Below are 21,623 nucleotides of genomic sequence, written 5' to 3'. Positions count from 1 at the left end.
TTCCCTGACCTTGAAGCCCAGGTACTGATTTTAGAGATGTAGTCTCCCTCTTCTTCACACTGTGCAGCTTTTAACTGAAAATACTCATGTGGTTTTGCTCTCTCTTCACTGACTGTGCTTATCATTTCTTAATACTTGAATACCAATTCATTGAAAAAAAAGCTGTCAGACTGGTTGGCACTGTGGTAAAAGATGAAACTTGCTTTGCGTCTTCTGGAAGATTCTGATTCTGATAGTCCTCTGTCCTTATAACATGTGATCACAGGTGTCCACATGGGAATTTACAACAATAAGCTCTTACTACAGAGAGATCACTTTATGAAACAGGAAAAATTAAAGGGATGATAAACATCTGGCCTTCTAAAAAAATAGAGATATCTATGGCTCTGTCAAACTGCCCCTCCTTCCTCTGTTCATTCAATAAATATTTTTAACAGCACTGTTAATTAACAGTGATTATTCAGTTTTAAAATAATTATATGTACTTTTAAAAAAATTTAAATCTTAACTACAGAGAGATCACTTTATGAAACAGGAAAAATTAAAGGGATGATAAACATCTGGCCTTCTAAAAAAATAGAGATATCTATGGCTCTGTCAAACTGCCCCTCCTTCCTCTGTTCATTCAATAAATATTTTTAACAGCACTGTTAATTAACAGTGATTATTCAGTTTTAAAATAATTATATGTACTTTTAAAAAAATTTAAATCTTAACTATTGCAACCCCCATTTAAATGCTATGGAAATGGCACGAGACCTGTTCCAACACAGCCCAACTTGTTGAGTTGGGAATTTAGGATGGCAGCTGTGGTGACAAACCAGGTTTCAATCTCCAGCTTTTAGTCACATGACCATGCAGAGGCAAGTAGGGCAACAGTAAACCTTGTAACAATGCCAGCTATACTTTACACAGCTGTACATGGGACACGATGTAAATCACTAAAACCAGAAGAGTCTAATACAGAACTCTGCTTTGGGGATGTTTATGTATCTCTATCTAAGGTAGAGCAGAATCTTTTCTCTTACACTGCTCACCAAGATGATAGTCTACATTATGTTTTTAAGATGTTTGGATCTGCTGCCCTGTGGGAGGTGAAGGGCAACAAATTTATCATTAAAGTATCAGTGAGTGCTAATTGCTTTGATAAGCTAGTTCACATTACTTTATGATTAAATCAGGATCACTGTCAGCTGTCAGTCAGTGTTCAGGTGCCTGTTAATGTTGATTGAAAAACAGTTGTGTGTACATATGTATATATTCCATTATTAAAATGGTGTGTTTGGGGCACTTTTGAAAAAAAAGGGATTGTGGTAATTTTCAAGAATAAACTCAAAATTCTCAAGTTGTTAATCTATCAGATAAAATCCCTGATATTTTTGACTCTGAAAGTCATAAATGTACATGAAACAAAACTTAGAGATTTTGAGATTATAAAGCCAAAAATCCAACCACTGTTCACATGTAAACCTTTGACTTTACACTGCTGTGCTTGGACCCCAGGTTGGGAACCATTAGTCTATTGTAGCCTACAGGGGCAGCAGAGCATCTTTTAGTGATTACCTGCTGTTTACTTCTCTCTGGGTTGTCTTTCTCAGATGGTGTTCAGTATTAGTATAACCCTGGCTTGTCTCCCATTTGTTTGGTACATCCAGTTGAACAGCAGAGTAATTTCTTTGAATAAATACAAAATCATGTCATATGAAAGCTATGATTTAGGGCCCAGGGCCAAGAGCCCTTGGATTGAGAGGGGTCTGACTGCATAACTTAAATTTCTGAAGGCCACTCTCACAGATTATTCAACTGAGACATCATATATCTCAGAAAGAAAGTGCTTTGTCAGCACATCATATTTCCAGATTTGGCAGACAGAGTCTGGAAGTTGCATTCATAAAATAACCATATTACAAACATTAAGCAACATTTCATAAATAAAACAGAGAAAAAGGTCAGAGGTCTAATTTAAAATAAGATTACAGATGGGCCCATTTTAGGAGTAGTTACATGAACAGTGGCTTGTGTTAGCTTTTTAAGCTTGAGCTAACGCTAACATAGCTACACTAGCTATGTAATTAATGTCACTATGTAAGCCAACGAAGCTACATTAGCTTTAGCAATGTGAGTGCTAACAAAAGATAAAGCTAACATAGCTATAAAGAAATCACACCTACGTTAGTCACATAGCTTCTTTGTGAGCTTGGCTTTAGCTACATCAGCTATGTTGGCTTTGTAGCTTCGATAGCTATCTAGCTCTGTTAGCTGTAGCTGAATTAGCTTTCGCAAATGTAGCTAAAGCTAACTTAGCCATGCAGATGACATAGATACGTAGCTGCTTTGTGAGCTTAGCATTAGCTACATGGCTATGTGACTCTATTATCCACGTAGCTTACGTAGACTGTTTGCCTGGCTTCTTTGGATGTTTCATAAATAGGTCAGGTTTTTAAGTTTTATCTTTTGTTATCCTAATGTTACGATTTCATTAAAAATAGTGAACACAAAAAGGCTAATCATATGTATTAATGCAACTTTTAATGCATATATTTAGCTTTTTTGTATCCCAGATTTACATTTATATATGCAACATCTATCATGAGTTACTCATCACTGTTGGTTCAAGTGTTACCAGACTTCTATGTCTGCTCATTTCCAGCAGTGACTCCTCGTTCAAGTCTGCCTGTTTAGTCTTCACAGCACACCTCAAAGGTTACTGTGAAGTGCCAAGATCCATTAAGAGCTCTGCTTTCCTGCGATTTCAGGAAGAAGGACCAAACCTCACATTTAGCCTGCATTTACTGCCAAAGTCACTTTATCAAGGCTGAGCAGGACTTCAGGGTTTCATAATGGCGTTTCAAACATGATGATTATTTAAAAGGCAGCCCTGATAACCCTCACACAACCTATGGCAGCCGGCATATTTCTCATCAGATGCTCCAAAGGGGTTTAGTGCACATGCTGACGTCCCCCCTGTAGAGGTTAATGGATGATGCTCGATAATACACCGTTTCCCCCGGCAACGCTATTTACTGATGTCAGAGCAGCATTCTTCTGTGTACGTCTGTTTCCTGTCAGAAGAGGGAAGAATTAATGTTTGCAGGTGAAGGAGGGTTTTGCTTTGTGTCCTATTCAGCACTTTATTTTGTGTGATTTGCAGATTGTCCTCCGCTGTACTGCTTGAACGGTGGCACATGCCGTGTGGAGAAACACGGGCCTGACTGCATGTAAGTTAACAAACTCACACCTACACCCTTAAGCATGCACAAACAAAGATAAACATCATTTCTCTTCTCCCCACTCCTCCTCTCATCCTTTATCTCTCTTTGTGGGATTTAAAACATGGAAATCCCATCAGTCTTGTTTTTTTTTTTTCCCCCCCTGGAAAAGACACGCTCCATGAAGCATGTGGGAATCTGCTTATCCCCCACAGCTTAACCAGGGTGCTTCTGCCTTCATTTATCCAATAGCAGAGTGTGTCCTGGGAATCTTTCACAGATTCTACTGGTCAATATTTACACAAGACCCACGCTACCAGTGGTCTTACTGGGCAAACTGCAAAACCTCATGCATCAGATTCTTTCACGTCGGCATAAGCCAAACTAAATCAGGACACACACTGTGATCGCTCTGTTGGAGTTTTTTTCTTTTGGGAAGCTCATGAATCTAGTTGTTCGCATCAGCAGCTTGGAATGACAGCAATGCAATATTTCATTGTGAAAGTAAGAATGCAATGAGGAGACTTGCTGCTGGATCTGCTAAAATCATTATGCGCCACTGAATCCTCGGTGATAGATTCAGTTTTCTTCATATTTGTGTCTGGGCGTTGCTGGATGTTGAATTGTGCAGAAGGAAAGATACTTTAGCTTCAGTCACAAAAACTTTTATTTGATGTGTTGTCAAAGGTATTGGTATCCTATTTTTCAAAATATTAAAACAGGAGATATATTTTATTACTCCAAGTCTAATTAATTAAAGCAAAACATTTTGATTAGACCCAAGAAGATTTATTACCTTCGCTGAGGAGGTTATGTGATCGTCAGGGTTTGTTAGTTAATTTGTTAGTTTGTTAGTTTTTTCCCCAACATTTAGGTTGACAAAATATAAAAAATAAAGTTATTTTTGAACGAAAAGCCTGCACGTTTTACAGATAGAAAATGCGGAACTATCTTAAAATAACACAAGAAAAAAAAATAAAATAAAGTTTCATTCATTTCAGCTGCAGAGAACCACTTTAGAGGGGCAAAAGAGCCAAATGAAATATTCTAAACAGAGGCCATGTTCCCTGACGTACTGGTCGCAGAATAAAGTCCCAGTCTTGGCGCTCTTTGGTGCATGTCTTCCCCCATTCTCTTTCCTTTCTCTCTTCAGCTGTCCTATATATATTGTCCAAATATACTGTCTTGGTCAATGTTGCTCAGAAATCAAGCTGATACTGAACAGATGTTGACTTGGAGCAGTCTCAGTTTGGGAAAGGAGCATGAACTTTAAGGCCAAACTGCTTTTAGTCTGTTTCCATGCTGGATGTCAAACATGAGCATATGCATCGCTTTGATTTGAAAAGGTTTCATCAATATTATTTACAGTTTCATTGTTTTATGTTCTTGCACTTTTGGCATTTTGCTCACACTCATAAAAAACAATAACAGTTTTACATTTTTTTAATTGCCAATAAAACTCACAAAAGCAGGGGAACAATGGATTACTACACTGGCTCCAAACGATTAAGTAATCTTACATGAATGCACTCGTTAGCAATAAAGTGAAAGGCTGAAATAAACAGCTGAACTTGATTACAGATAACAAAAAAGAGACAAATGCTAGAAAAAGGCTTTTAAAGAGTGAATTTTCAAATAGCCAGGCTGAAGTTGTAATGTTTGATATGGCTGGTATTTGTTAGCTAGATGCTATGGATTTTTATGGAAAGGTAGCTGTGGGTAAATTGATTAAATAGTCAGCCATAATTAGGAATAAATAAGTCATGAATAAGTGAGCTACATGTTAGCGATAAATTGCTAACAAAGTTAATTAACTGGAGCTTTTGTGGTGTGTATATAGAGGAGATATTATATGTGTCAAGAGACAAAAAGTCACCAGAAGAATAATTTATTAAAATAGGTGGCCTATAAGAATAGATCATGGCATACATATTAAATTAGTTGTTACTGATTAAGAGTTAAAAGTGAGCTCAGATGAATGTGTTTTGACTGTTGAGCAGTCGTCAAGATGTTGTGAAATTACGAGTTAAAATAGCTTGAATAATGGAGAAAGGAAATCGTTTTTTTTGCTCAAAATACAGAAATGGTTGCTGTTGTTAGCTGGACAATGTATTTTTTAACATAGCAAGCTAATAGTTTAAAATAAACAGATGAAATAATAAGCTTTCAGCTAGGATACACTGTTGAAATTGTTCAATGTAACTAATATTAAGTTGAAATAGTTAGCAAGTAGTTGGGAAGTTAGCTTAAACTTGATTGATTGAGAGGTTTCTGGCTGCAGACCGTACATTTCTGATGGCCACTCTCACAGAGTTACCGACCGTTCATCTGAGACACCGTATGTCTCAGGAAGGAAGGGCTGTAATTTCACGGGACAACCTGTTTCTATTTTTATATTTTTTTTTTTTTTTTTTTTTTTTGTTGTTGTTGTTTTTTTTAATTCACCTTTATTCCTAAACAAAGTCTGGCAGTTGCGTTCATGAAATAACCACGCTGCAAAAAAAAAAAAAAAAAAAGAAAAAAGAAAAAAAACTGAGCAACATTTAATAAATAAAATAGAGAAAAAGAGTCAGAGGTCTAATCTGGGATTAAACTCTGTATAGATCCGTTTTAAAGTAGTTACATGAAAGGTGGCTCGCTTTAGCGCTCAGAGCTTTAGCTAGAGCTAATGTTGCTATGTATATATGTAAAGAACATAATTACATAAGCTGATAACGTAGCTACATAGATGAAATATCTACATAGCTTACATAACTGCTTGTGAGCTATGCTCCTTACATTAGCTAGGTAGCTCCTCTAAGTTAGCTTTTGCAACATGAGCTTTAGCAAAGGTAGCTAAAACTAACTTAGCTAGGAAGTTAATGTAGATGCATAGCTTACGTAGCTACTTTGGGAGCTTAGCTTTAGCTATGTTAGCTAAATTGCTCTGTTACCTATGTAGCTAATGGAGCTAAATATGCTACACTTGCTGGGTTAGAATGTTTTCATAGACAACAAGATTTTTGTCCTGTAAGCAGACTGTTAACATGGCTTTATTAAACTTTTTAATCAAGTTTTTTTACTTTTGGTATCCTAACTGCTACCTTTATCCTTACCCTAACACTTAACTGTAATTGTAACAGATTTTATTTTGAAAGTTGTGGCATGTATTTCCTGTTATGATACAGTATATATGTCTTCTGAGATGAATGTCCTGTGAGAGTGGTCGTCAGAGATGTGCTGTCTACAGTCAGACTGTCTTGGCATTAAATGGTTGAACAGTTAGCTAACTATTAATAAACAGTTGACATGGTTAACATAAAGTAACAGTCAGTAGGTAGGAAGAAGTGGACTACAACCACTTAAACTTCCCTAAAATTTCAACCTGCGACCCCCAAAATATCTGTGCCAGAGACCAGGTCGGTGCACTACAGCCTTTCTCCCTGATTCACTCTGTAAGTGTGCACATTCAAGAATAGTCGTGTGCAGACTTACACTTTAAGGATTTTTATAAACATTACTTTGATTTCAACATCAATCTCACCAAATTACCATTTTACATATTATTATTTTATGCATTATATTTCTGTAAACATTTCTAAAATATACAATTTGATATGATTTATAAATACTCGTTTTTTTGGAAGGCATTTGGCGTCCCCCTCTCAGTGTCTCATGCCCCCCTGGGGGGTCCTGACCCCCACTTTGGGAATCACTGCTGTAAATGGCCAGTTGATATTTTCATTTAAAGAATATTTTAGAGGCCTTCATTTGGAGAGGACAGGACAGTGGATAGTGTTAGAAAAAATCAGAGAGAGGGAGAGAGAGAGCAGGGAATGACATGCGTGAAAGGAGCCACACATGCATTCAAACCTGCACTCCACACTCAGAAGAAAAGCTTCTGAACATGGGACGTGACATTTAGTGTTTCTGTTGTTTAGGGTCACATGGAGTAGCAACCAACCTCATCTTCCATCCACACTAAACATACATTAACAATTTTTTTTTTTAACCTTTAAACCTCACCACTTTGTGGAAGGAGGCTGTGTGTGTCACACCACTGGTGACTGTTCTTGCATGTTTACTGAAGCATTTTGTCATCTTCTTCCTTGCAAAGCGTTTCTCATTGGCAAATCCATCTTGCAAAGCTCCCGTCTGAACCATTTGGGCCTGGTTAGAAAGTGGCAGGACCAATCAGCATCGAGGGGCAGTACTTTCAGGAGCAGCAGAGTCGTTGTGACATAAGCAAGCAGCAGCAAGAGGATAGTGCAATTATGGCGGAAGACATTAGCGTTGATGCTAAATTTCTTTGTTAAAAGAAGAACAAAGAACAGCATTTAGTTGTTTTCTTTTCAAAAACGACAAAGGCTGTGTACTGACATGTCTGCAGTCACCATGGTTCCATTTATGCAGTTCTCTATGGAGTTTATTCCTCAGTAGCAGCTACGTCACGTGTTTTGTTGCTCTGATTGGCCCGTAAAGATGTGACAGACAGAACCTTCATCCAGTCATCCTCCAAGTTTTTTTTTTTTTTCAAAGGCTCTGCCCTTTCCCAAACGCTGTCTATCATAGGTTTTCCAGATGAATGTGTGAAACAAATCCATCTGGCGTGTCAGATTATGTGCATGGGAGTTGTCATCACAACATTAGCGTGTGAATGCAGAGCATTTCTAAGATGAAAAAGACAAAAAATCCAGTTTTCAGTGGATAGTTTCTGTGTAAGCGTGCAAAAACCTGTCAAATGGCAACACTCTCGTAACTATTAAGGTTGAAGAACATTTGAAAATAGTCATTTTAACCCCTTAAAGCCTGAAAACACAAATTACAGCCAGAAATTTCTATTTTTGGGGGACTGAAATGATTATTAAACTTTCTACTGAAAAAAAAATCAATATTTCCATAAGATTTAACTTTTTTTTTTTTTGTATCTCACTTAATACATTAGGTGTTTTTGGTAACTGATAATCCACTTGAGGGTATTTTTATCATTTATCAGATTGTATTCAGATTTTTTTTTGTATTTTATTGATCATATTGATTAGATAGAGGTATATTAAAGTACGTATCAAATATGATACAACAGGCTTTAAGGGGTTAATAACCAGCTACATGCACATAATCCCAGCATCAATACCCAAGCTCAGATATGTGTCTGGTGTCTGCTCACAGGTGTAATCCAGGATGGACCGGCAACCGCTGCCATGTGAGAGAGAAACCGACTCCTCCGACATCAACACCCAAACCAGAGGATACACAGCTGGGTAATAAACAAACACACCTCCTTGTTCATCTCTATTAAACTGTCTCACCTGGATTTATTCACTGTATCCTCACATGCCCCGTTAATGTCTCTGCAGTTAATTAAAGATAGTTCTCCAAGAAACTCTCCAATGTTCCTCTCCCTCTTGTTTTGTAGCTGTGTATGTTGGCATCGGCATCGGTCTGCTGCTGCTCGTAGCCGGAGTAGCTGTCTGCGTTCTGGCTTTATGGGCAAAAAAACGCCATCTAATGTGAGTCTGACTTCAAAAAAAGATATTTCTCATCCTCCTAAGTATGATGTTCATGATTAAGAGTGGCTTTTTTCCTACAGAAAGCACAAACTGATGGACTGCGGGGTGATGCATAATCCAGCCTTTGACTGCGGAGCAGAGGTCAGCGCACAAAAATGTCCAATCAATCATGGGCAAATTCTTTTAGGACAACATTAGATTTCTCAGCTATACAAACTCATTTCTCTACCTTGTTTATTCAATAAGTGGATGTAACATTAGAGGAGGTCAGGAGGTGATCGCCCAGCCTCTCTGCGTGATTAGATTTTTGATTTAGGATTATTGATTTTGTGACTCGTGTGTATTTGTGTGTCTTTTCTGTTGCATGTGCACACAGTAGTCCATAGAGAGCAAGTACATACAATAACGAAACAGTTTAATCTGTCAAAATTTGTGACAGAAAGAAAAATGAAAGGCACAGGTAGTCATGGAGAAGTAACAACACCATTTTCAGCAAATGGAACCAAAAATACTTACAAATAAAAGCTGCATTTCAGCTCCACACAAAGAAAAGCAAAGCTATTAAAGAGGAAACAGTAAAAGTCATTCATTTGGAGAATACTGTCCTGTTATATTTTATAGATGTCATAATATATTGGGGCTCAAATACTTGTTTTTATTTTGCAAACCAGAAAGTTCAGAGGGAAATCTCTGCTGAGAGCTGCTAAGTCATTATTCATGATTTGTTTTATTTCATCAGATGTCAGCAGGGTTTGATGTCTAAAGATAAAAGAGTTTGTGTGGTAAGCAACAAAAGATAGAGCCTTGTCCACATTTATGACATCCTGACTCCTATTGACAGTATTTAATGATTCATTTGTTTCTGTAATTTTTCTGCAAAAAAGTGCAGCTGACAGTCCATTAGAAATCAAACAATCAAACCTGAACCACAAATCTGCTTGAAGCTGTGTTGTTAAAGCCAATCAGTATTAAGACCCCATCACTACCTGAATCCAAAAAACATTTTAAAAGTTTTCTTCTCCTCTTTGGGACAGACCTGACGCCTTACTTTTTAAAAATCTACACCATGATGCTGTTATTTTAGCAAACATTATTGCCCTTGATTGCTAAAAAGATTCTTTCTTATTTAATCTTAGAGTGAATGCAAGCAAAGCTACTGTCTACCCCTGTAGTAACCTTACAATGCAATGGATCGGCCAGATTCCATTTCTGTCATCAGGCTGATCCATCCTGCAAAGCTCCAACCTGAAACGACTGTGCCAGGTCTGAGAACGGACCGGACCAATGAGCGTCATTTGAGGAGAACAAGGTGGAAACTATAGACCAGAGCAACCCAGCTGCGTACTTTGCCAAAACGATGCAAGCCCCGCCCCTTTCTGGAGGAAAACGTTCCTTAAAATTGAACAGCAGTCAGTGGGAAAGACTGGGTCATTAGGGATTTTACAGCTTAAAATATGAAAACCTTGGCATGAGTTTGTGATAGTTACAGGAGAGTTTAGTTGCACTGTAGGCCTGCAGAGACAATGGCTGCTGGTGGAGCGATTAGCTTGGATGTAGCTACAGCAACAGTTTAATCCAAACTGGATTCAGGTATTTATTTATTTATTTATTTATTTATTTATTTATTTATTTATTTTTAAACATGTACATGTATGTACAAAGTTGACCAAACATAAACTTGACCTGGCCATCACGTTAGTAAATTAACCCTCAAGGTATCTGTTTTTGGAGATCGGTGCCATCTGAGATCAATGAAGTGCACACAGTGTGCGCTCGCTCTTTCTCCCTCTCTCTCTCTCCTGATGCTTGCAGCACAGAAACTCTCGTCACCTCTGTCCTGTATATCCACCCTTTATTCTGCAACCTCTCTTGTTAAAAGTCAGCTTCTACCATTGTTTAGTTTGTGAATTCATGATAAAACTCCAAAGTTCCTGCGCTGGTTCTGACCAGCTATTGTCATCGTCAAACTTCCTCGCGCTGATCAGTTGTTTTAAAATCAGATCGTGGGTGAAAACAAATAAAGACAACGTATATGTAAGGTGATTCGATAAAAGAAAGCCTACTGATGATGACACAGAAGCAGACACATAGTGAGGAAGAGAAAGAACTTGTGGGCCTCATATGAGTCTGCTTTGGGCCTCTCTTTGGCCAGGGGCGGCCCTGGTCACAGGTTTTGTTTTCCATGCAAAGGCTGCTGGTGAAGCTATTAGCTTGAATGTAGCTTTAGCTGCAGTTTTTAGCAGATCTGGAAGGCATTTCTTTATTGAAAGAAGGCAGAGAACCACACTGAAATCTTGGTGGAGAGGATGTGCTTGCATGTCTCCCAGCGTACCTCAGCATGAGTTTTATCACCAGCAAGATGTTAAATATGTCCATGCAGTGGATATGTGAAACAGTCTATCTGGCATGAGAGGTTACTGTCTTCTTCACTTTAACTGCACTCACTTTTAAGGACGGTACTCCACAGGGAGAAGAACAATGCAATAAGGCAGCTTTATAATGGAGTGTCCTGCTTAAAACTTCAGTTTTAAAGAAGAAGGTCATTACCTGGAATGAATTTCTTAGATATTGGCAGCCTAAAGACAATAACGCTCATTCAAAAAAAAGTCAGCATGTCTTGACGTGCAGGGTTCCTTTTAATCCCTGTGTGGTTTAAGGCTTTTTTTATTTTATTATGTATTTTCAAGCTTTAATGGGGTTTAACTGATTGGACAAAAGTATGATTTTAAAGATTTAAAAGAGATCACCGACTAAACAAACCTTGTCGTCTTGGACAGGTCATTTCAGTTTTGGAGCCCTCACAGCAAGCAGTCTGACCCCTTTGGTTTTTAGCCAGATAATTGGAGCAAAAAGAAGACCTCTGCCACAGAATCTCAGCGTATGTTTCAGCTCGTAGGGTCTTAAAGGTCAGAGACACAGCTGTGAGAGACGCCATGGAGAGTATGACTCAGTAAAAAAGGAAGTAGTGTAGAAGAATTAATTTCAAGTATCTAACATGTCTATCAGAATTCAACTCAGATAAACCTGGTGGCTTTACATCACCTCTAGTCATAAGAACTTCTATTTTAATGCAAAAAAACTCACAGAAGAGGAAAAAAACACAAACATACAGAAAAGGGAAATTCCTGTTATTGTGTATGACCCCAGTGTGCTCTGTTTCTAGTGCTATCGGAGAAAAATGTTCCTGCAGCAGGGAGGAGACACTCACAGCTTGTCTGTGTGGATAATGGCTTTCAGTAGTGTGTCTGTTTCTAAAATTGACTGTATGTCCGAGTGCATTCACATTTTATCTGCGTGGGTGTGCAGCGAGTGTCATCCTGAGTGTAAGGGAGACTGACGCTGAAAGCAACGAAATGGCACTGATGGAAATGATCATGGATATTATCATGCTGTAGTCTTAAACAGCTCTTCATGCTAATTATGAAGAGCCTTTATATGAAATGTAAGTAGTACTCATGCAAACATCGTGATTGGTAAAAGGAGATTACCTTTAATATCACATCACTTTACATTCTGATGTATTTCAGTCCATATCTCTGTTGCTTAACTGCTTTGTTGTTGCTTTCAGAGAACACACAAGTATAAACAATTACTTGTAGGTGTGATCTGACATCTCCACAACCCAGACAGATAAGATTTGACACTTGGTTAGAAGCATAAATCGAGCGCACTTATTCCATCTTTGAAGATTATGAGATGTTTGATAGAGGTTATAGGTGTCATTATGGATGTTTAACTGGTCAATTTGATTTTAATTGCACCTGCTTTTCAGGCACTCTTACACATTAAAACCCACTGTATGTGTTTCCTTTTCTCCAGTCTCCCTCGCTGCATGAAAGGCCATGCTGTTGTCCCAGCGTTAACCCCGGCAGGAGCGATAGTCGCGGGCTTTCAATCAGTGTCTACCCCTGGAGGAGGGAGGTGGAGGTAAGGTGCCTCGGCTCGGCCTTTGGGGGTTTTACTCTGATTATCTGTGCAGAAGTCAGCTCCGTGATGTATGTCTCTTTGTGTGTTTATTCGTCCACAGCAGGCCTCGACCTGGAAAGATGCCAAGCTGTCCTTCGCCAACCCGCTGTACAATTACCCCCCAGATGCTAATAGCGCTGACTACAGAAGCTCTGAAGCATAAAGACAATGGACTTAAAATATTGACACTGCAGTGCATTCAGGTCAAGCAGTGTGTGCACAGACTGGAGTTTGTCTTGACCTGCTGGTGAGCTAAGGGAGAAGGAAGATGCTTAAAAGCAGATATTTTTATAGGGCTTATCTGAATGTCTGAAAAGCTGCATGTTGTAATTGAAAACTTGATTATTAATTTATCATATAAATGATGAATTACACCCGGACCATCTGCCACTCAGTGGGAAAAGAAGGGCTAAAAGGGCCACACGCTAACACTTGATTGTTGAGTTTAAGACTTTATAATTTCCTCCATACTGATATCAATAAATAAAGCCATCAAATCACTTAAGTACTGTAAACGGCTTAGGGTTATATGAGGTAGTCATCAATATTGAGTTTATTAGCAACAGGAGATGGATGTGAGCTTGGCCCTTTTGTTAAGTACCATTATGGAAGCCAGGCTTAAAAATGAATACACATGGGTGTGATTTTACTGGGTTATGCAGCTATTATTAAGGAATAAACGCCTTATACAAAGCCAGGGTAAGTGTTCGCTATGTTTAGAAATATTTCACTGCATTTTTTATTTGTTCTAAGAAAGTTTTCAAGCCTTGGCACTGTTTTGTAAGTGCAACATATCTGTGTTCCTCCTCCTATGCTTGGCTTGCAGCATTGAGGCTTGTTTAGAGCCACTGAAATATTGCCGAATATGATGAATGCTGTTTTTAAGTAGGTTAAATAAAATTGGCCCCATCCACTGCCTTGGATAGCATAGCTTGCTTGCCAGTACTCCCACTTGTTTCTCAATAAAGGGGGTGCCTATACACCTAATGTTCTCAAGTCTGTCAAACAGAGCCACTGATATCCCTTAAATATACCAAATCCTCTCAGTAGAACCTCAGAACCAGTCTTATTAGGTAAAGGTTATCATACCTAACTTCGGTGGTTCTCAACTGGTCTGGCCTCAGGAGTACCTCAACAACCACTTAATGAAATACAGTACCTGTGAAAAGTTTTCACCCCCTTGGATGTTTTTGCTGTATGCTTCAGATCATTGTCTTGCTGAAAAATAAATCTTCTCCCAAGCCGTAGTTCTCTCACAGACTGAGTAAGATTGTCCCCCAGGCTCTCCCTATATTCTGTCACATTCAATTTACCCTTTACCTTTACAAGCCTTCCAGGGCCGGCTCCCAAGAAGCATCCCCACAGCATGATGCTGCCACCGCCACGCTTCACAGTGGGGATGGTGTGACTTTCTTCCACTTGACCATGGGGTCTCCCACATGCCTTTTGGCAAACTCTCGTCCAGATTTAATCGGAGTTTTCCTCAACAGTGGCTTTCTCTTTGCCACTCTCCCATTAAGCTTTGACTGGTGAAGAACCCAGGCAACAGCTGTTTTACTGCAGAGTCTCTCCCATCACAGCTGCTGAAGCTTCTACCTCCTTCAGAGTAGTCATAGGTGTCTTGGTGTCCTCTCTCAATAGTCTCCTTCTTGCACGCTCACTCAGTTTGTGAGTTTGTGATCCCCTGACTTACATCTTTCAACAACATTTTCTCTGAGTTGCTTGCTGTTCTTTTCACTTCACGGTGTAATAGTAGCAATAAATACTGATTAACCAATAACTGGACCTTTCAGACACAGGGGTCTGTATACTATAATCACATGACACACATTCACTGCACTCAGGTGATACTCATTTCACTAACTGTGAGCCTACCAGCACTAATTGGCTGGACCTCTGTTGAATTAGGTCAGTCACTTTAAAGGGGGTGAATGCAGTCAATTATTTTACAGCATATATTTTTTATTTAATTGACCTTACTTTGTAGAATTCTGTTTTCGTATTGACCAATTTTTGGGGTCAAAAAAGGCAAATTATATTGATCATGAATGATTTTTAAAATCAAGTAAAGGGTAAAAACATCCAAGGCCCTTATATGGAATAAGAGAACATGACACGCCACATAGACTGCTTCACAAATCTAGTGCATGGAATATATTTCACATCCATCTGGGCATAGTCAGTAGGGGCAGAACCTGTCAAAAAGATCTTCAAGGATTATTGGGCAACAATAATCAGATAATAACAATCAGTGCAACAAAACATATGATGTAGTAGGCCGTAGTATGTGCCGCTCCATGGAATACACAGACATGAGCTTAGCAGACAACCATAATGTTAACTGTCAGTGGAGCCAGTTGTTCAATTATTATTATTCTCAGACTGGGTACAAACTTTTCTGCTTAAGGCTTTGCAAGACGGCTCCACCTGATTACAAACACAGAATCCGGCCAATTCATTGGCTTAGCAAGGTTAAAATAAAGCATGATAGACAAAGGGGCAGGTCAAACAGATAACTTTTTCTGACACCTGCAGCAGCTTCATCCATTAAAAATGACAATCTAGGAATAATCAACTTTGATTTAAACACTTGTTTAGTTTTGTAGCTCCTAAATTTGGATTTCAGTCCGTCCCATAGCCTGTGAAAAAGTCCTTACAGGAGCTTTAAATAGGCCAAACATTGAGGAGATTATGAAACAAAATGGCCTCTTTGGACAAATTTAAATGGCTTAAATGTCAAATTCCAGGATAAGAGGAGGATAAGAATCTGTTAGGCTTCTGGACTAATCCAAAAACTTGATGTTGGCCACTTTGTACACTTATTACAGCCGGTGTAGCAGTTAATCAAGAGAGCTATAGTACTCTTACTTGCAGAAATAGTTGTGGGTGCTTTGTGCATGGTGATTAAAGCTTTTTCTTCAGTGCTGGCAGAAGCAGAAAACATCCAGTTCACTGAACTGAAAAGCTCCGCTGAACACACAGAGCCTCCAAATGAAGTCCTGACTTCATTAGAGATCCGTTTTAATCCCCACAAGTGCAAATAAAATAGTTTGCCCCTATTTTATTTGCAAATGAAAATCCATTACTAGTCCGCACGCTGCAGCTGCTTTGTGTGTGGTTTGACTCCCAGACTCTTTGTATCGAACCAGTGTGGAGCAGATGGGACCATAAACAGCACGGTTTAACCAGTCCGTTATAAACTTCACAAGTGTTTAGTCACAGAATCTTTTTAGTCTGTTATCATCGGACAGTGGCGTCATGAATGGCCGACTCATATTTGACACTGTGATTTACAGTCAGGCCGTCACATCTAGTCCAACCCTCTTTAATAGACTTTGGGCTCTCTGTTGCATCAACAGAATCTCAAACTTTATATGAAAAATATGGAGATAAAAAGTTCCAGTTGTTACTTTTTGAACCATTCATTAAGCATCATTGTTATCATTTTTCATCCCTTCCAAAACGTACATTTTCTTCATTCATTTTTCTGCTTTCCAAGGACTAATAACATTTTTTTCTTACTTTTATATTTTTGTTAAAGAATACTTTGGGTTTTATGTCCTTACTTAGAGAGAACAAATGGTATAAATGGAAACTGAAGAGAGAGGAAGTGGAGAATGGAAAGTGATTGTTTTTGGGGTTTGAGTGCCTTTATGATGATAGGGGACCTGAAGAGGGACAGGAAATATGAGGGGAGACCAGAGAAGGCCATGCACCAAACAGCCCCTTTATGACCCTTCACAGTGAAAAAAGCACAGGTGTAAAGCTACATACAACTAGCTAATGTGTGGGATGTAAACTACAAACATGGTAACAGTGCTAATTCTGAGCTCAAAAGTGATTTATCATTAATCAATAATAATATCATATCAGCACAGATTGATGGCCAGTGGTCAGCAAACATTGTCTGCACTCCATTTCTCTGTAACACTTTTCCCTGAGGATGGAGGGGTGCAGTGTTTCACTTGAATTAGTGACCGTGTTAACTGGTGACTTTCAGCCAAAATCTTTTCATCTTCATTCTGACGACTTTTGAAAACAGAAACCGTTTTGTAAATGCCTTTTATCTACTTTTTCATTATATTCTGTTTGAATGTATTCATCAGATATGTAGTTAATGGAAAAGTAACGTAACTAAACTTTAGCCACTGACACTCTTGACTGAAAGACCCCGTTAACGTGCGATCCATTGAACCAGTGCACTGATAGTTTTTCCATTGGCAACACATTCAAACTTATGAAATCGACCTTTCCTATCATAACTATGTTGACAGGCACGCTTTTGGCTTTGCAGTGAATATAACAGTACATTGTCAGCCTTTTTGTAATTGCTGTTTCTGCTGCAGTGTTGACTGTTAAATCCCTTCTGACTGCACATCACCCCGACTACACATGTACATGCTGCAACTCATGCCTGCGTCACATTAATTTTTAGGACGTGCAGAGTCGACGTTTCGAACCGACGCAGGGGACAAGTGGCAGCCATCATGCATATATGTATATGTAGTTAACAGTAAGTAAATCTTTGACTTTAAAATGGACAGAGAAACAAATGCCTGGGAGTGAAGCCAAAGCATGTAGACCTCCCCTGCAGAAAACTGCAATAATGCTCATAAACCCTATTGCTTTCATATTAAGAGATGGGAAATGGGTGAAAATCTGCAGGTAAGATATGTTTTTCTTCGCCTCAGAATCTGTCCTTATAATTATTATCATGCTGGCTGTGACATCATGGTTGACAGCTCCGTTTAAGGATTAGCACCTTGGCTCTGCCTTAAGACAAGTCAAATTAAATGCACCATGGGAATTTGTGCGACTGTGCATTACCGCTAAAGCTTTACAACAACAATAGATATTTTAACTTCTCTTAAAGGAGTTATTTTGCCTGGATATGGTTATGATGCCTGATTTTGTCATGATCTTTGATGTGCCTTGAGGAAAAAAGAAAACCGCTGGCTTAGCACAGGAAAGATGACAAAAAGAAAACAGTATAATCCGTATATGTTCGTTTCAAACCCACCTGATGGGAGTTCATTTTCAGTGGTGTCAGGTGGCTTGCAGTGTGTGATATTGGCTGCTGCACTTGTAGTCATTGTGGTGCATCCAGCACTTTTATCCTGGTATGTTGGTAAAAACATATGCATGTTGCATGGTGGTGTATCAGTCGTATCTAAAATAGGTTCGGCTGACTTTTTATATGAGAAGAAATAGGCCTAAAAACTGTCTTACACAGAGGATTTCAAAGTAAATGTCCATGGCCTTCCATATTCTAGGAGTAGGAGCCAAAGACTGTGAAGCTATTTTCTATCTTTGCTTTAGTTTTAATATGATGGTACTTCTGGCTTTTAAAGGGAGTTGAACCATGAGCCCACCTCTAGAAGCCCTGCAGCCTCCGTCTCATTTATAATAAATGTCAGGTAAATCTGTTAGTTACGTGAGTGCTCTCAGAGCCTGCACTTATACTCAAAAACACATCAACCCCTGCTCTGTTCCTTCATATTGGTTCAACTTCAAGTTATGAATCTTTAATTTTTTAGACCATGAACCAGCACAATCTCCAGTGCCAAGACTCTTTAGTCTGGTTCTCCATCACTGTTGGGTCTGTGCTGAGTCTGTAGGTTGATTCTGGGTCAGAGATTTATCAGAGGGCCAAGAGATCAATTTCAGCCTTTGAGCTGCTTCGCAGTTTTATTGTTTTTGCCCTCGCCTTTATTGGCCCAATGTCTTTACCTCTGACACATTGTACCCTACAGAGCGAAAAAAAAAAGCTGTATTTGGTCAGAAGTTTGTAGGAGAGCAAAGTTTTAATTAAAACATCATGTTACACTGCCATGGTGAGTGAGAAGCAGAAAGAAAGCTTAAACTAGTCAGAGAGCCTCTACAACAGCTAGCCAAAGTAAAAACTAGATTTACTCCATCATTTTCTCCAAGTGTAACTCTCTATTTATTACAGTGACAAAGCATGTAAGGAAATAAGCATGCACAGCTCCAGAGTGAACTCACTCAAAATTCAAATTTCATTTATGTTGTGTGTCAAATTCATTTAAGTTATAAACCTGCTTCATCAGCTGGTAAATCTCACCGTGGTTCCCTAAGAGCCTTGATCTACATATGAGGACAATCCAGTTAGACTTTCTACTACATAGTTATAAATTCCACTACTACAATTTTTGACACAGTTGTCTGGAATGTCTATTGAAAATGAAAACATTTTCTTGAAATGTTGGGAGAATTTGCTATAAATTTGAGGAATTTTATCTGAGTTTTTGGGGAGGAGTTTGGATTAGATTTTTTTAGGCATTTTCATAGAAATTTGGAAAATATATCTGTAAATATATATGATTTTGGGAACTTGAGCACAAATGTGGCAAAAAAGAGCATAAATGTAAAAAGAAGTGGTTGAAATTGCCAACAACTGGCTTAAAAAGCACCGATAAGGGGTAAATAGCGGTAAAACTGGTTAACAACAGGTGGGGAAATAGGATTAAAAGTGTCAAAGATAGACTGACAGAGGCAAAACATAGGCAGCAAGTGGTAAAAAGTCCCAGAAAGGCAGAAAAAGTCGTGAAAAGGGGTTTAAAAAGTAGTAAATATATGTTAAAAGTGGTCAGAAAGGGTTTAAATGAGCTCACATAGGCAAAAATTTGGCAGACATTTGCAAAAATGTGTTATAGTTGGGGAAAGCAGGCAGAAAAAGTGATGAAAGGGGGTCACAAGCGGCCGTAAAAATAGTGAAATTTGGTTACAGTAGACAACATATGCATAAAAAGTGTTGAAATTGGTTAATAGTGTTAAAAAGGTTATTAGAAGGCCAATAGGCAGAAAGTAGCAAAGAATGGGCAGAGAAAAAGTGGCAAAAATTGACAGAAATGGTGGTAAAACAGGATTAAAAGTGGCCTGGCGCTCCATCGCTAGCAGCAAAACAAAGCCCTACACTTACACCAGAACTGACAGTGTGCCCACGGAGTTTACATCCCTCCTGACGGAGATTATCCGGAGAACGGGGTGCTTGGAGACTGAAAGGAGGAGGACGTGGAACAGCACGACACCTACAGCCAATGGGGAGGAGGCAGAGATGGCATTGTGCGAGAAGGTGGAAGCGGGGCAAACAAGCCAGGCTGCAGGCTAGGCTAAGAGTGGCCCCACACAAACCTGTCGTACTGAGCATCTATCTATCTATGTATCTATCTATCTATCTATCTATCTATCTATAAAAAGTGGTGGAATGGGTTAATAGTGCATAAAATGGGTCAACAGAGGCAATAATAGACAGACAAAGTGGTGGAAAGGGTTTTAAAAAGTGATAAATAAATTACAAGTGAAATAAAAGGCAGAAAATGTGGTGAAAAATGATTAAAAGTGGCAGTAATCGGTGAAACATGGCAACAAAGGGCCCAAAGTCATGAGAAGGGGTTCAAAAAGTGGTAAAAACAGGCAGAAACGGTGGTGAAATGGGATTAAAGTGTAGCAAAAATGGGTTATAAGTGGCAAAGATAGGTTAACAGAGGCACAAAAGTTGGGTTAAAAGTGGCAAAAACAATGATGCAATGAGTAACTTCTCATTTCTTGAACAATGGATTTTTTTCTTCCCTAATGGCACGGCATATTCCAAGATGACAATGCCAGGATTCATCGGGCTCAAATTGTGAAAGACTGGTTCAGGGAGCATGAGACATCATTTTCACACATGGATTGGCCACCACAGAGTCCAGACCTTAACCCCACTGAGAATCTTTGGGATGTGCTGGAGAAGGCTTTGCGCAGTGGTCAGACTCTCCCTTCATCAATATTAAAATGAATGCAGCACTGGATGGAAATAAATCTTGTGACATTGCAGAAGCTTATCAAAACAATGCCATAGCGAATGCGTGCTGTAATCAAAGCTAAAGGCGGTCCGACGAAATATTACTGTGTGTGACCTTTTTTTGGTGGCGACTTTTTTTTTTTTTGGCCAGGCAGTGTATAAGAATGGAAAACTATAAAGAGAAGAGAGAGAGAAAATAGCTCTTATTTTCCTCTTTGGGTTGTTCTGAGAATTGTACCTGCATTTTCTGTATAAAATTTAATTTCTTAGGCCGCCATGCTTGTAACCTTCAGAGCTGCTGGAAAATTGAAATCAATTTTTTCAAGGTGACTGTTTCACGGCACCGCTCTCTGCCTTTGCAAAGCAGCACTGAATAGAAATTAAGCTCCTTAAAAACCCTTTTAATCCAGTTAATGTGTGATATTTTCCTCTTGAAACCCAGACTTTTGTTTTGGGAAGGTGTGTGTGGTATACTGATTAGTTATTTGTGCACTATTTTACTTTTCAGGAGCCAAATGCAGGACAAAACAAAGCAGTGATTGACCTGAAACACCAGCTCAGCCTTTTCACAGCTTCCACATCGATGTTTGTTTGTCTCAACCCTTTGACATTTGACCGTACAAAACTACAGTCAATAGCTCATACAAAACCTTTAACACTAGCATGGCGAGGCAAACAAACAGCAGCGCCTTACTCATGCCTAGCCTAGCATGCACACTCTCCCATGATCCCCTGCTGACTGAAAACCATCAATGCTTTTTGTCCTGTTTTCTGGAAGCTTCGTCATGTGCGTTGTTAAATAGCACAAAGGAGAGCAGCTACACTCCACCAGCTTTTGTCCTTGTGATGTTGGTGAAGCAACATTAGTCAGCTTTTCTCACCGGAGCTATTGTTGTCACAGTTTTGTTAATCACAGAGCTGAGTCCATCTAAAGGTCACTGCTTTGTTTGCCTACCACTCGGCTCGTGAGAGGTTCCCGTAATGAAAACGCTCCTGAAGAGTTCAGCAAAGACGGCCTTTAAGGACTCCCCCCTGTCAAAGTGCTAGTTGGCTCGTGCTTCATTTGCATAACTGCTCAGCTGAGTCCTCTCCCATCCTCGGCTGTCAACCTGCTTTCACAGCTTCCAGACACATTTTCCTTTCCTCCTGCCGCTC

The 21,623-nt window shown here is 39.1% G+C and overlaps 1 protein-coding gene across 1 annotated transcript in view; it reads left to right on the top strand.

The window, feature by feature from the left end:
* malrd1 (MAM and LDL receptor class A domain containing 1) overlaps positions 1-13,812 on the top strand; it is a 109,663-nt gene extending 95,851 nt beyond the window's left edge. Inside the window, exons 28-33 of the mRNA XM_041814287.1 lie at positions 3,152-3,218; positions 8,358-8,449; positions 8,605-8,698; positions 8,779-8,839; positions 12,518-12,625; positions 12,726-13,812. Coding sequence (XP_041670221.1) covers positions 3,152-3,218; positions 8,358-8,449; positions 8,605-8,698; positions 8,779-8,839; positions 12,518-12,625; positions 12,726-12,827 — 524 coding nt within the window. The 3' untranslated portion in view covers positions 12,828-13,812. The remainder of the gene's footprint in view (positions 1-3,151; positions 3,219-8,357; positions 8,450-8,604; positions 8,699-8,778; positions 8,840-12,517; positions 12,626-12,725) is intronic.
* Positions 13,813-21,623: the final 7,811 nt, after the last annotated feature.

Source organism: Cheilinus undulatus, linkage group 19 (genome assembly GCF_018320785.1).
Source record: "Cheilinus undulatus linkage group 19, ASM1832078v1, whole genome shotgun sequence".
Classification (NCBI taxonomy): Eukaryota; Metazoa; Chordata; class Actinopteri; order Labriformes; family Labridae; genus Cheilinus; species Cheilinus undulatus.
Note: the sequence above shows the minus strand (reverse complement) of the source record. Positions and strands in the feature narration are given on the sequence as shown.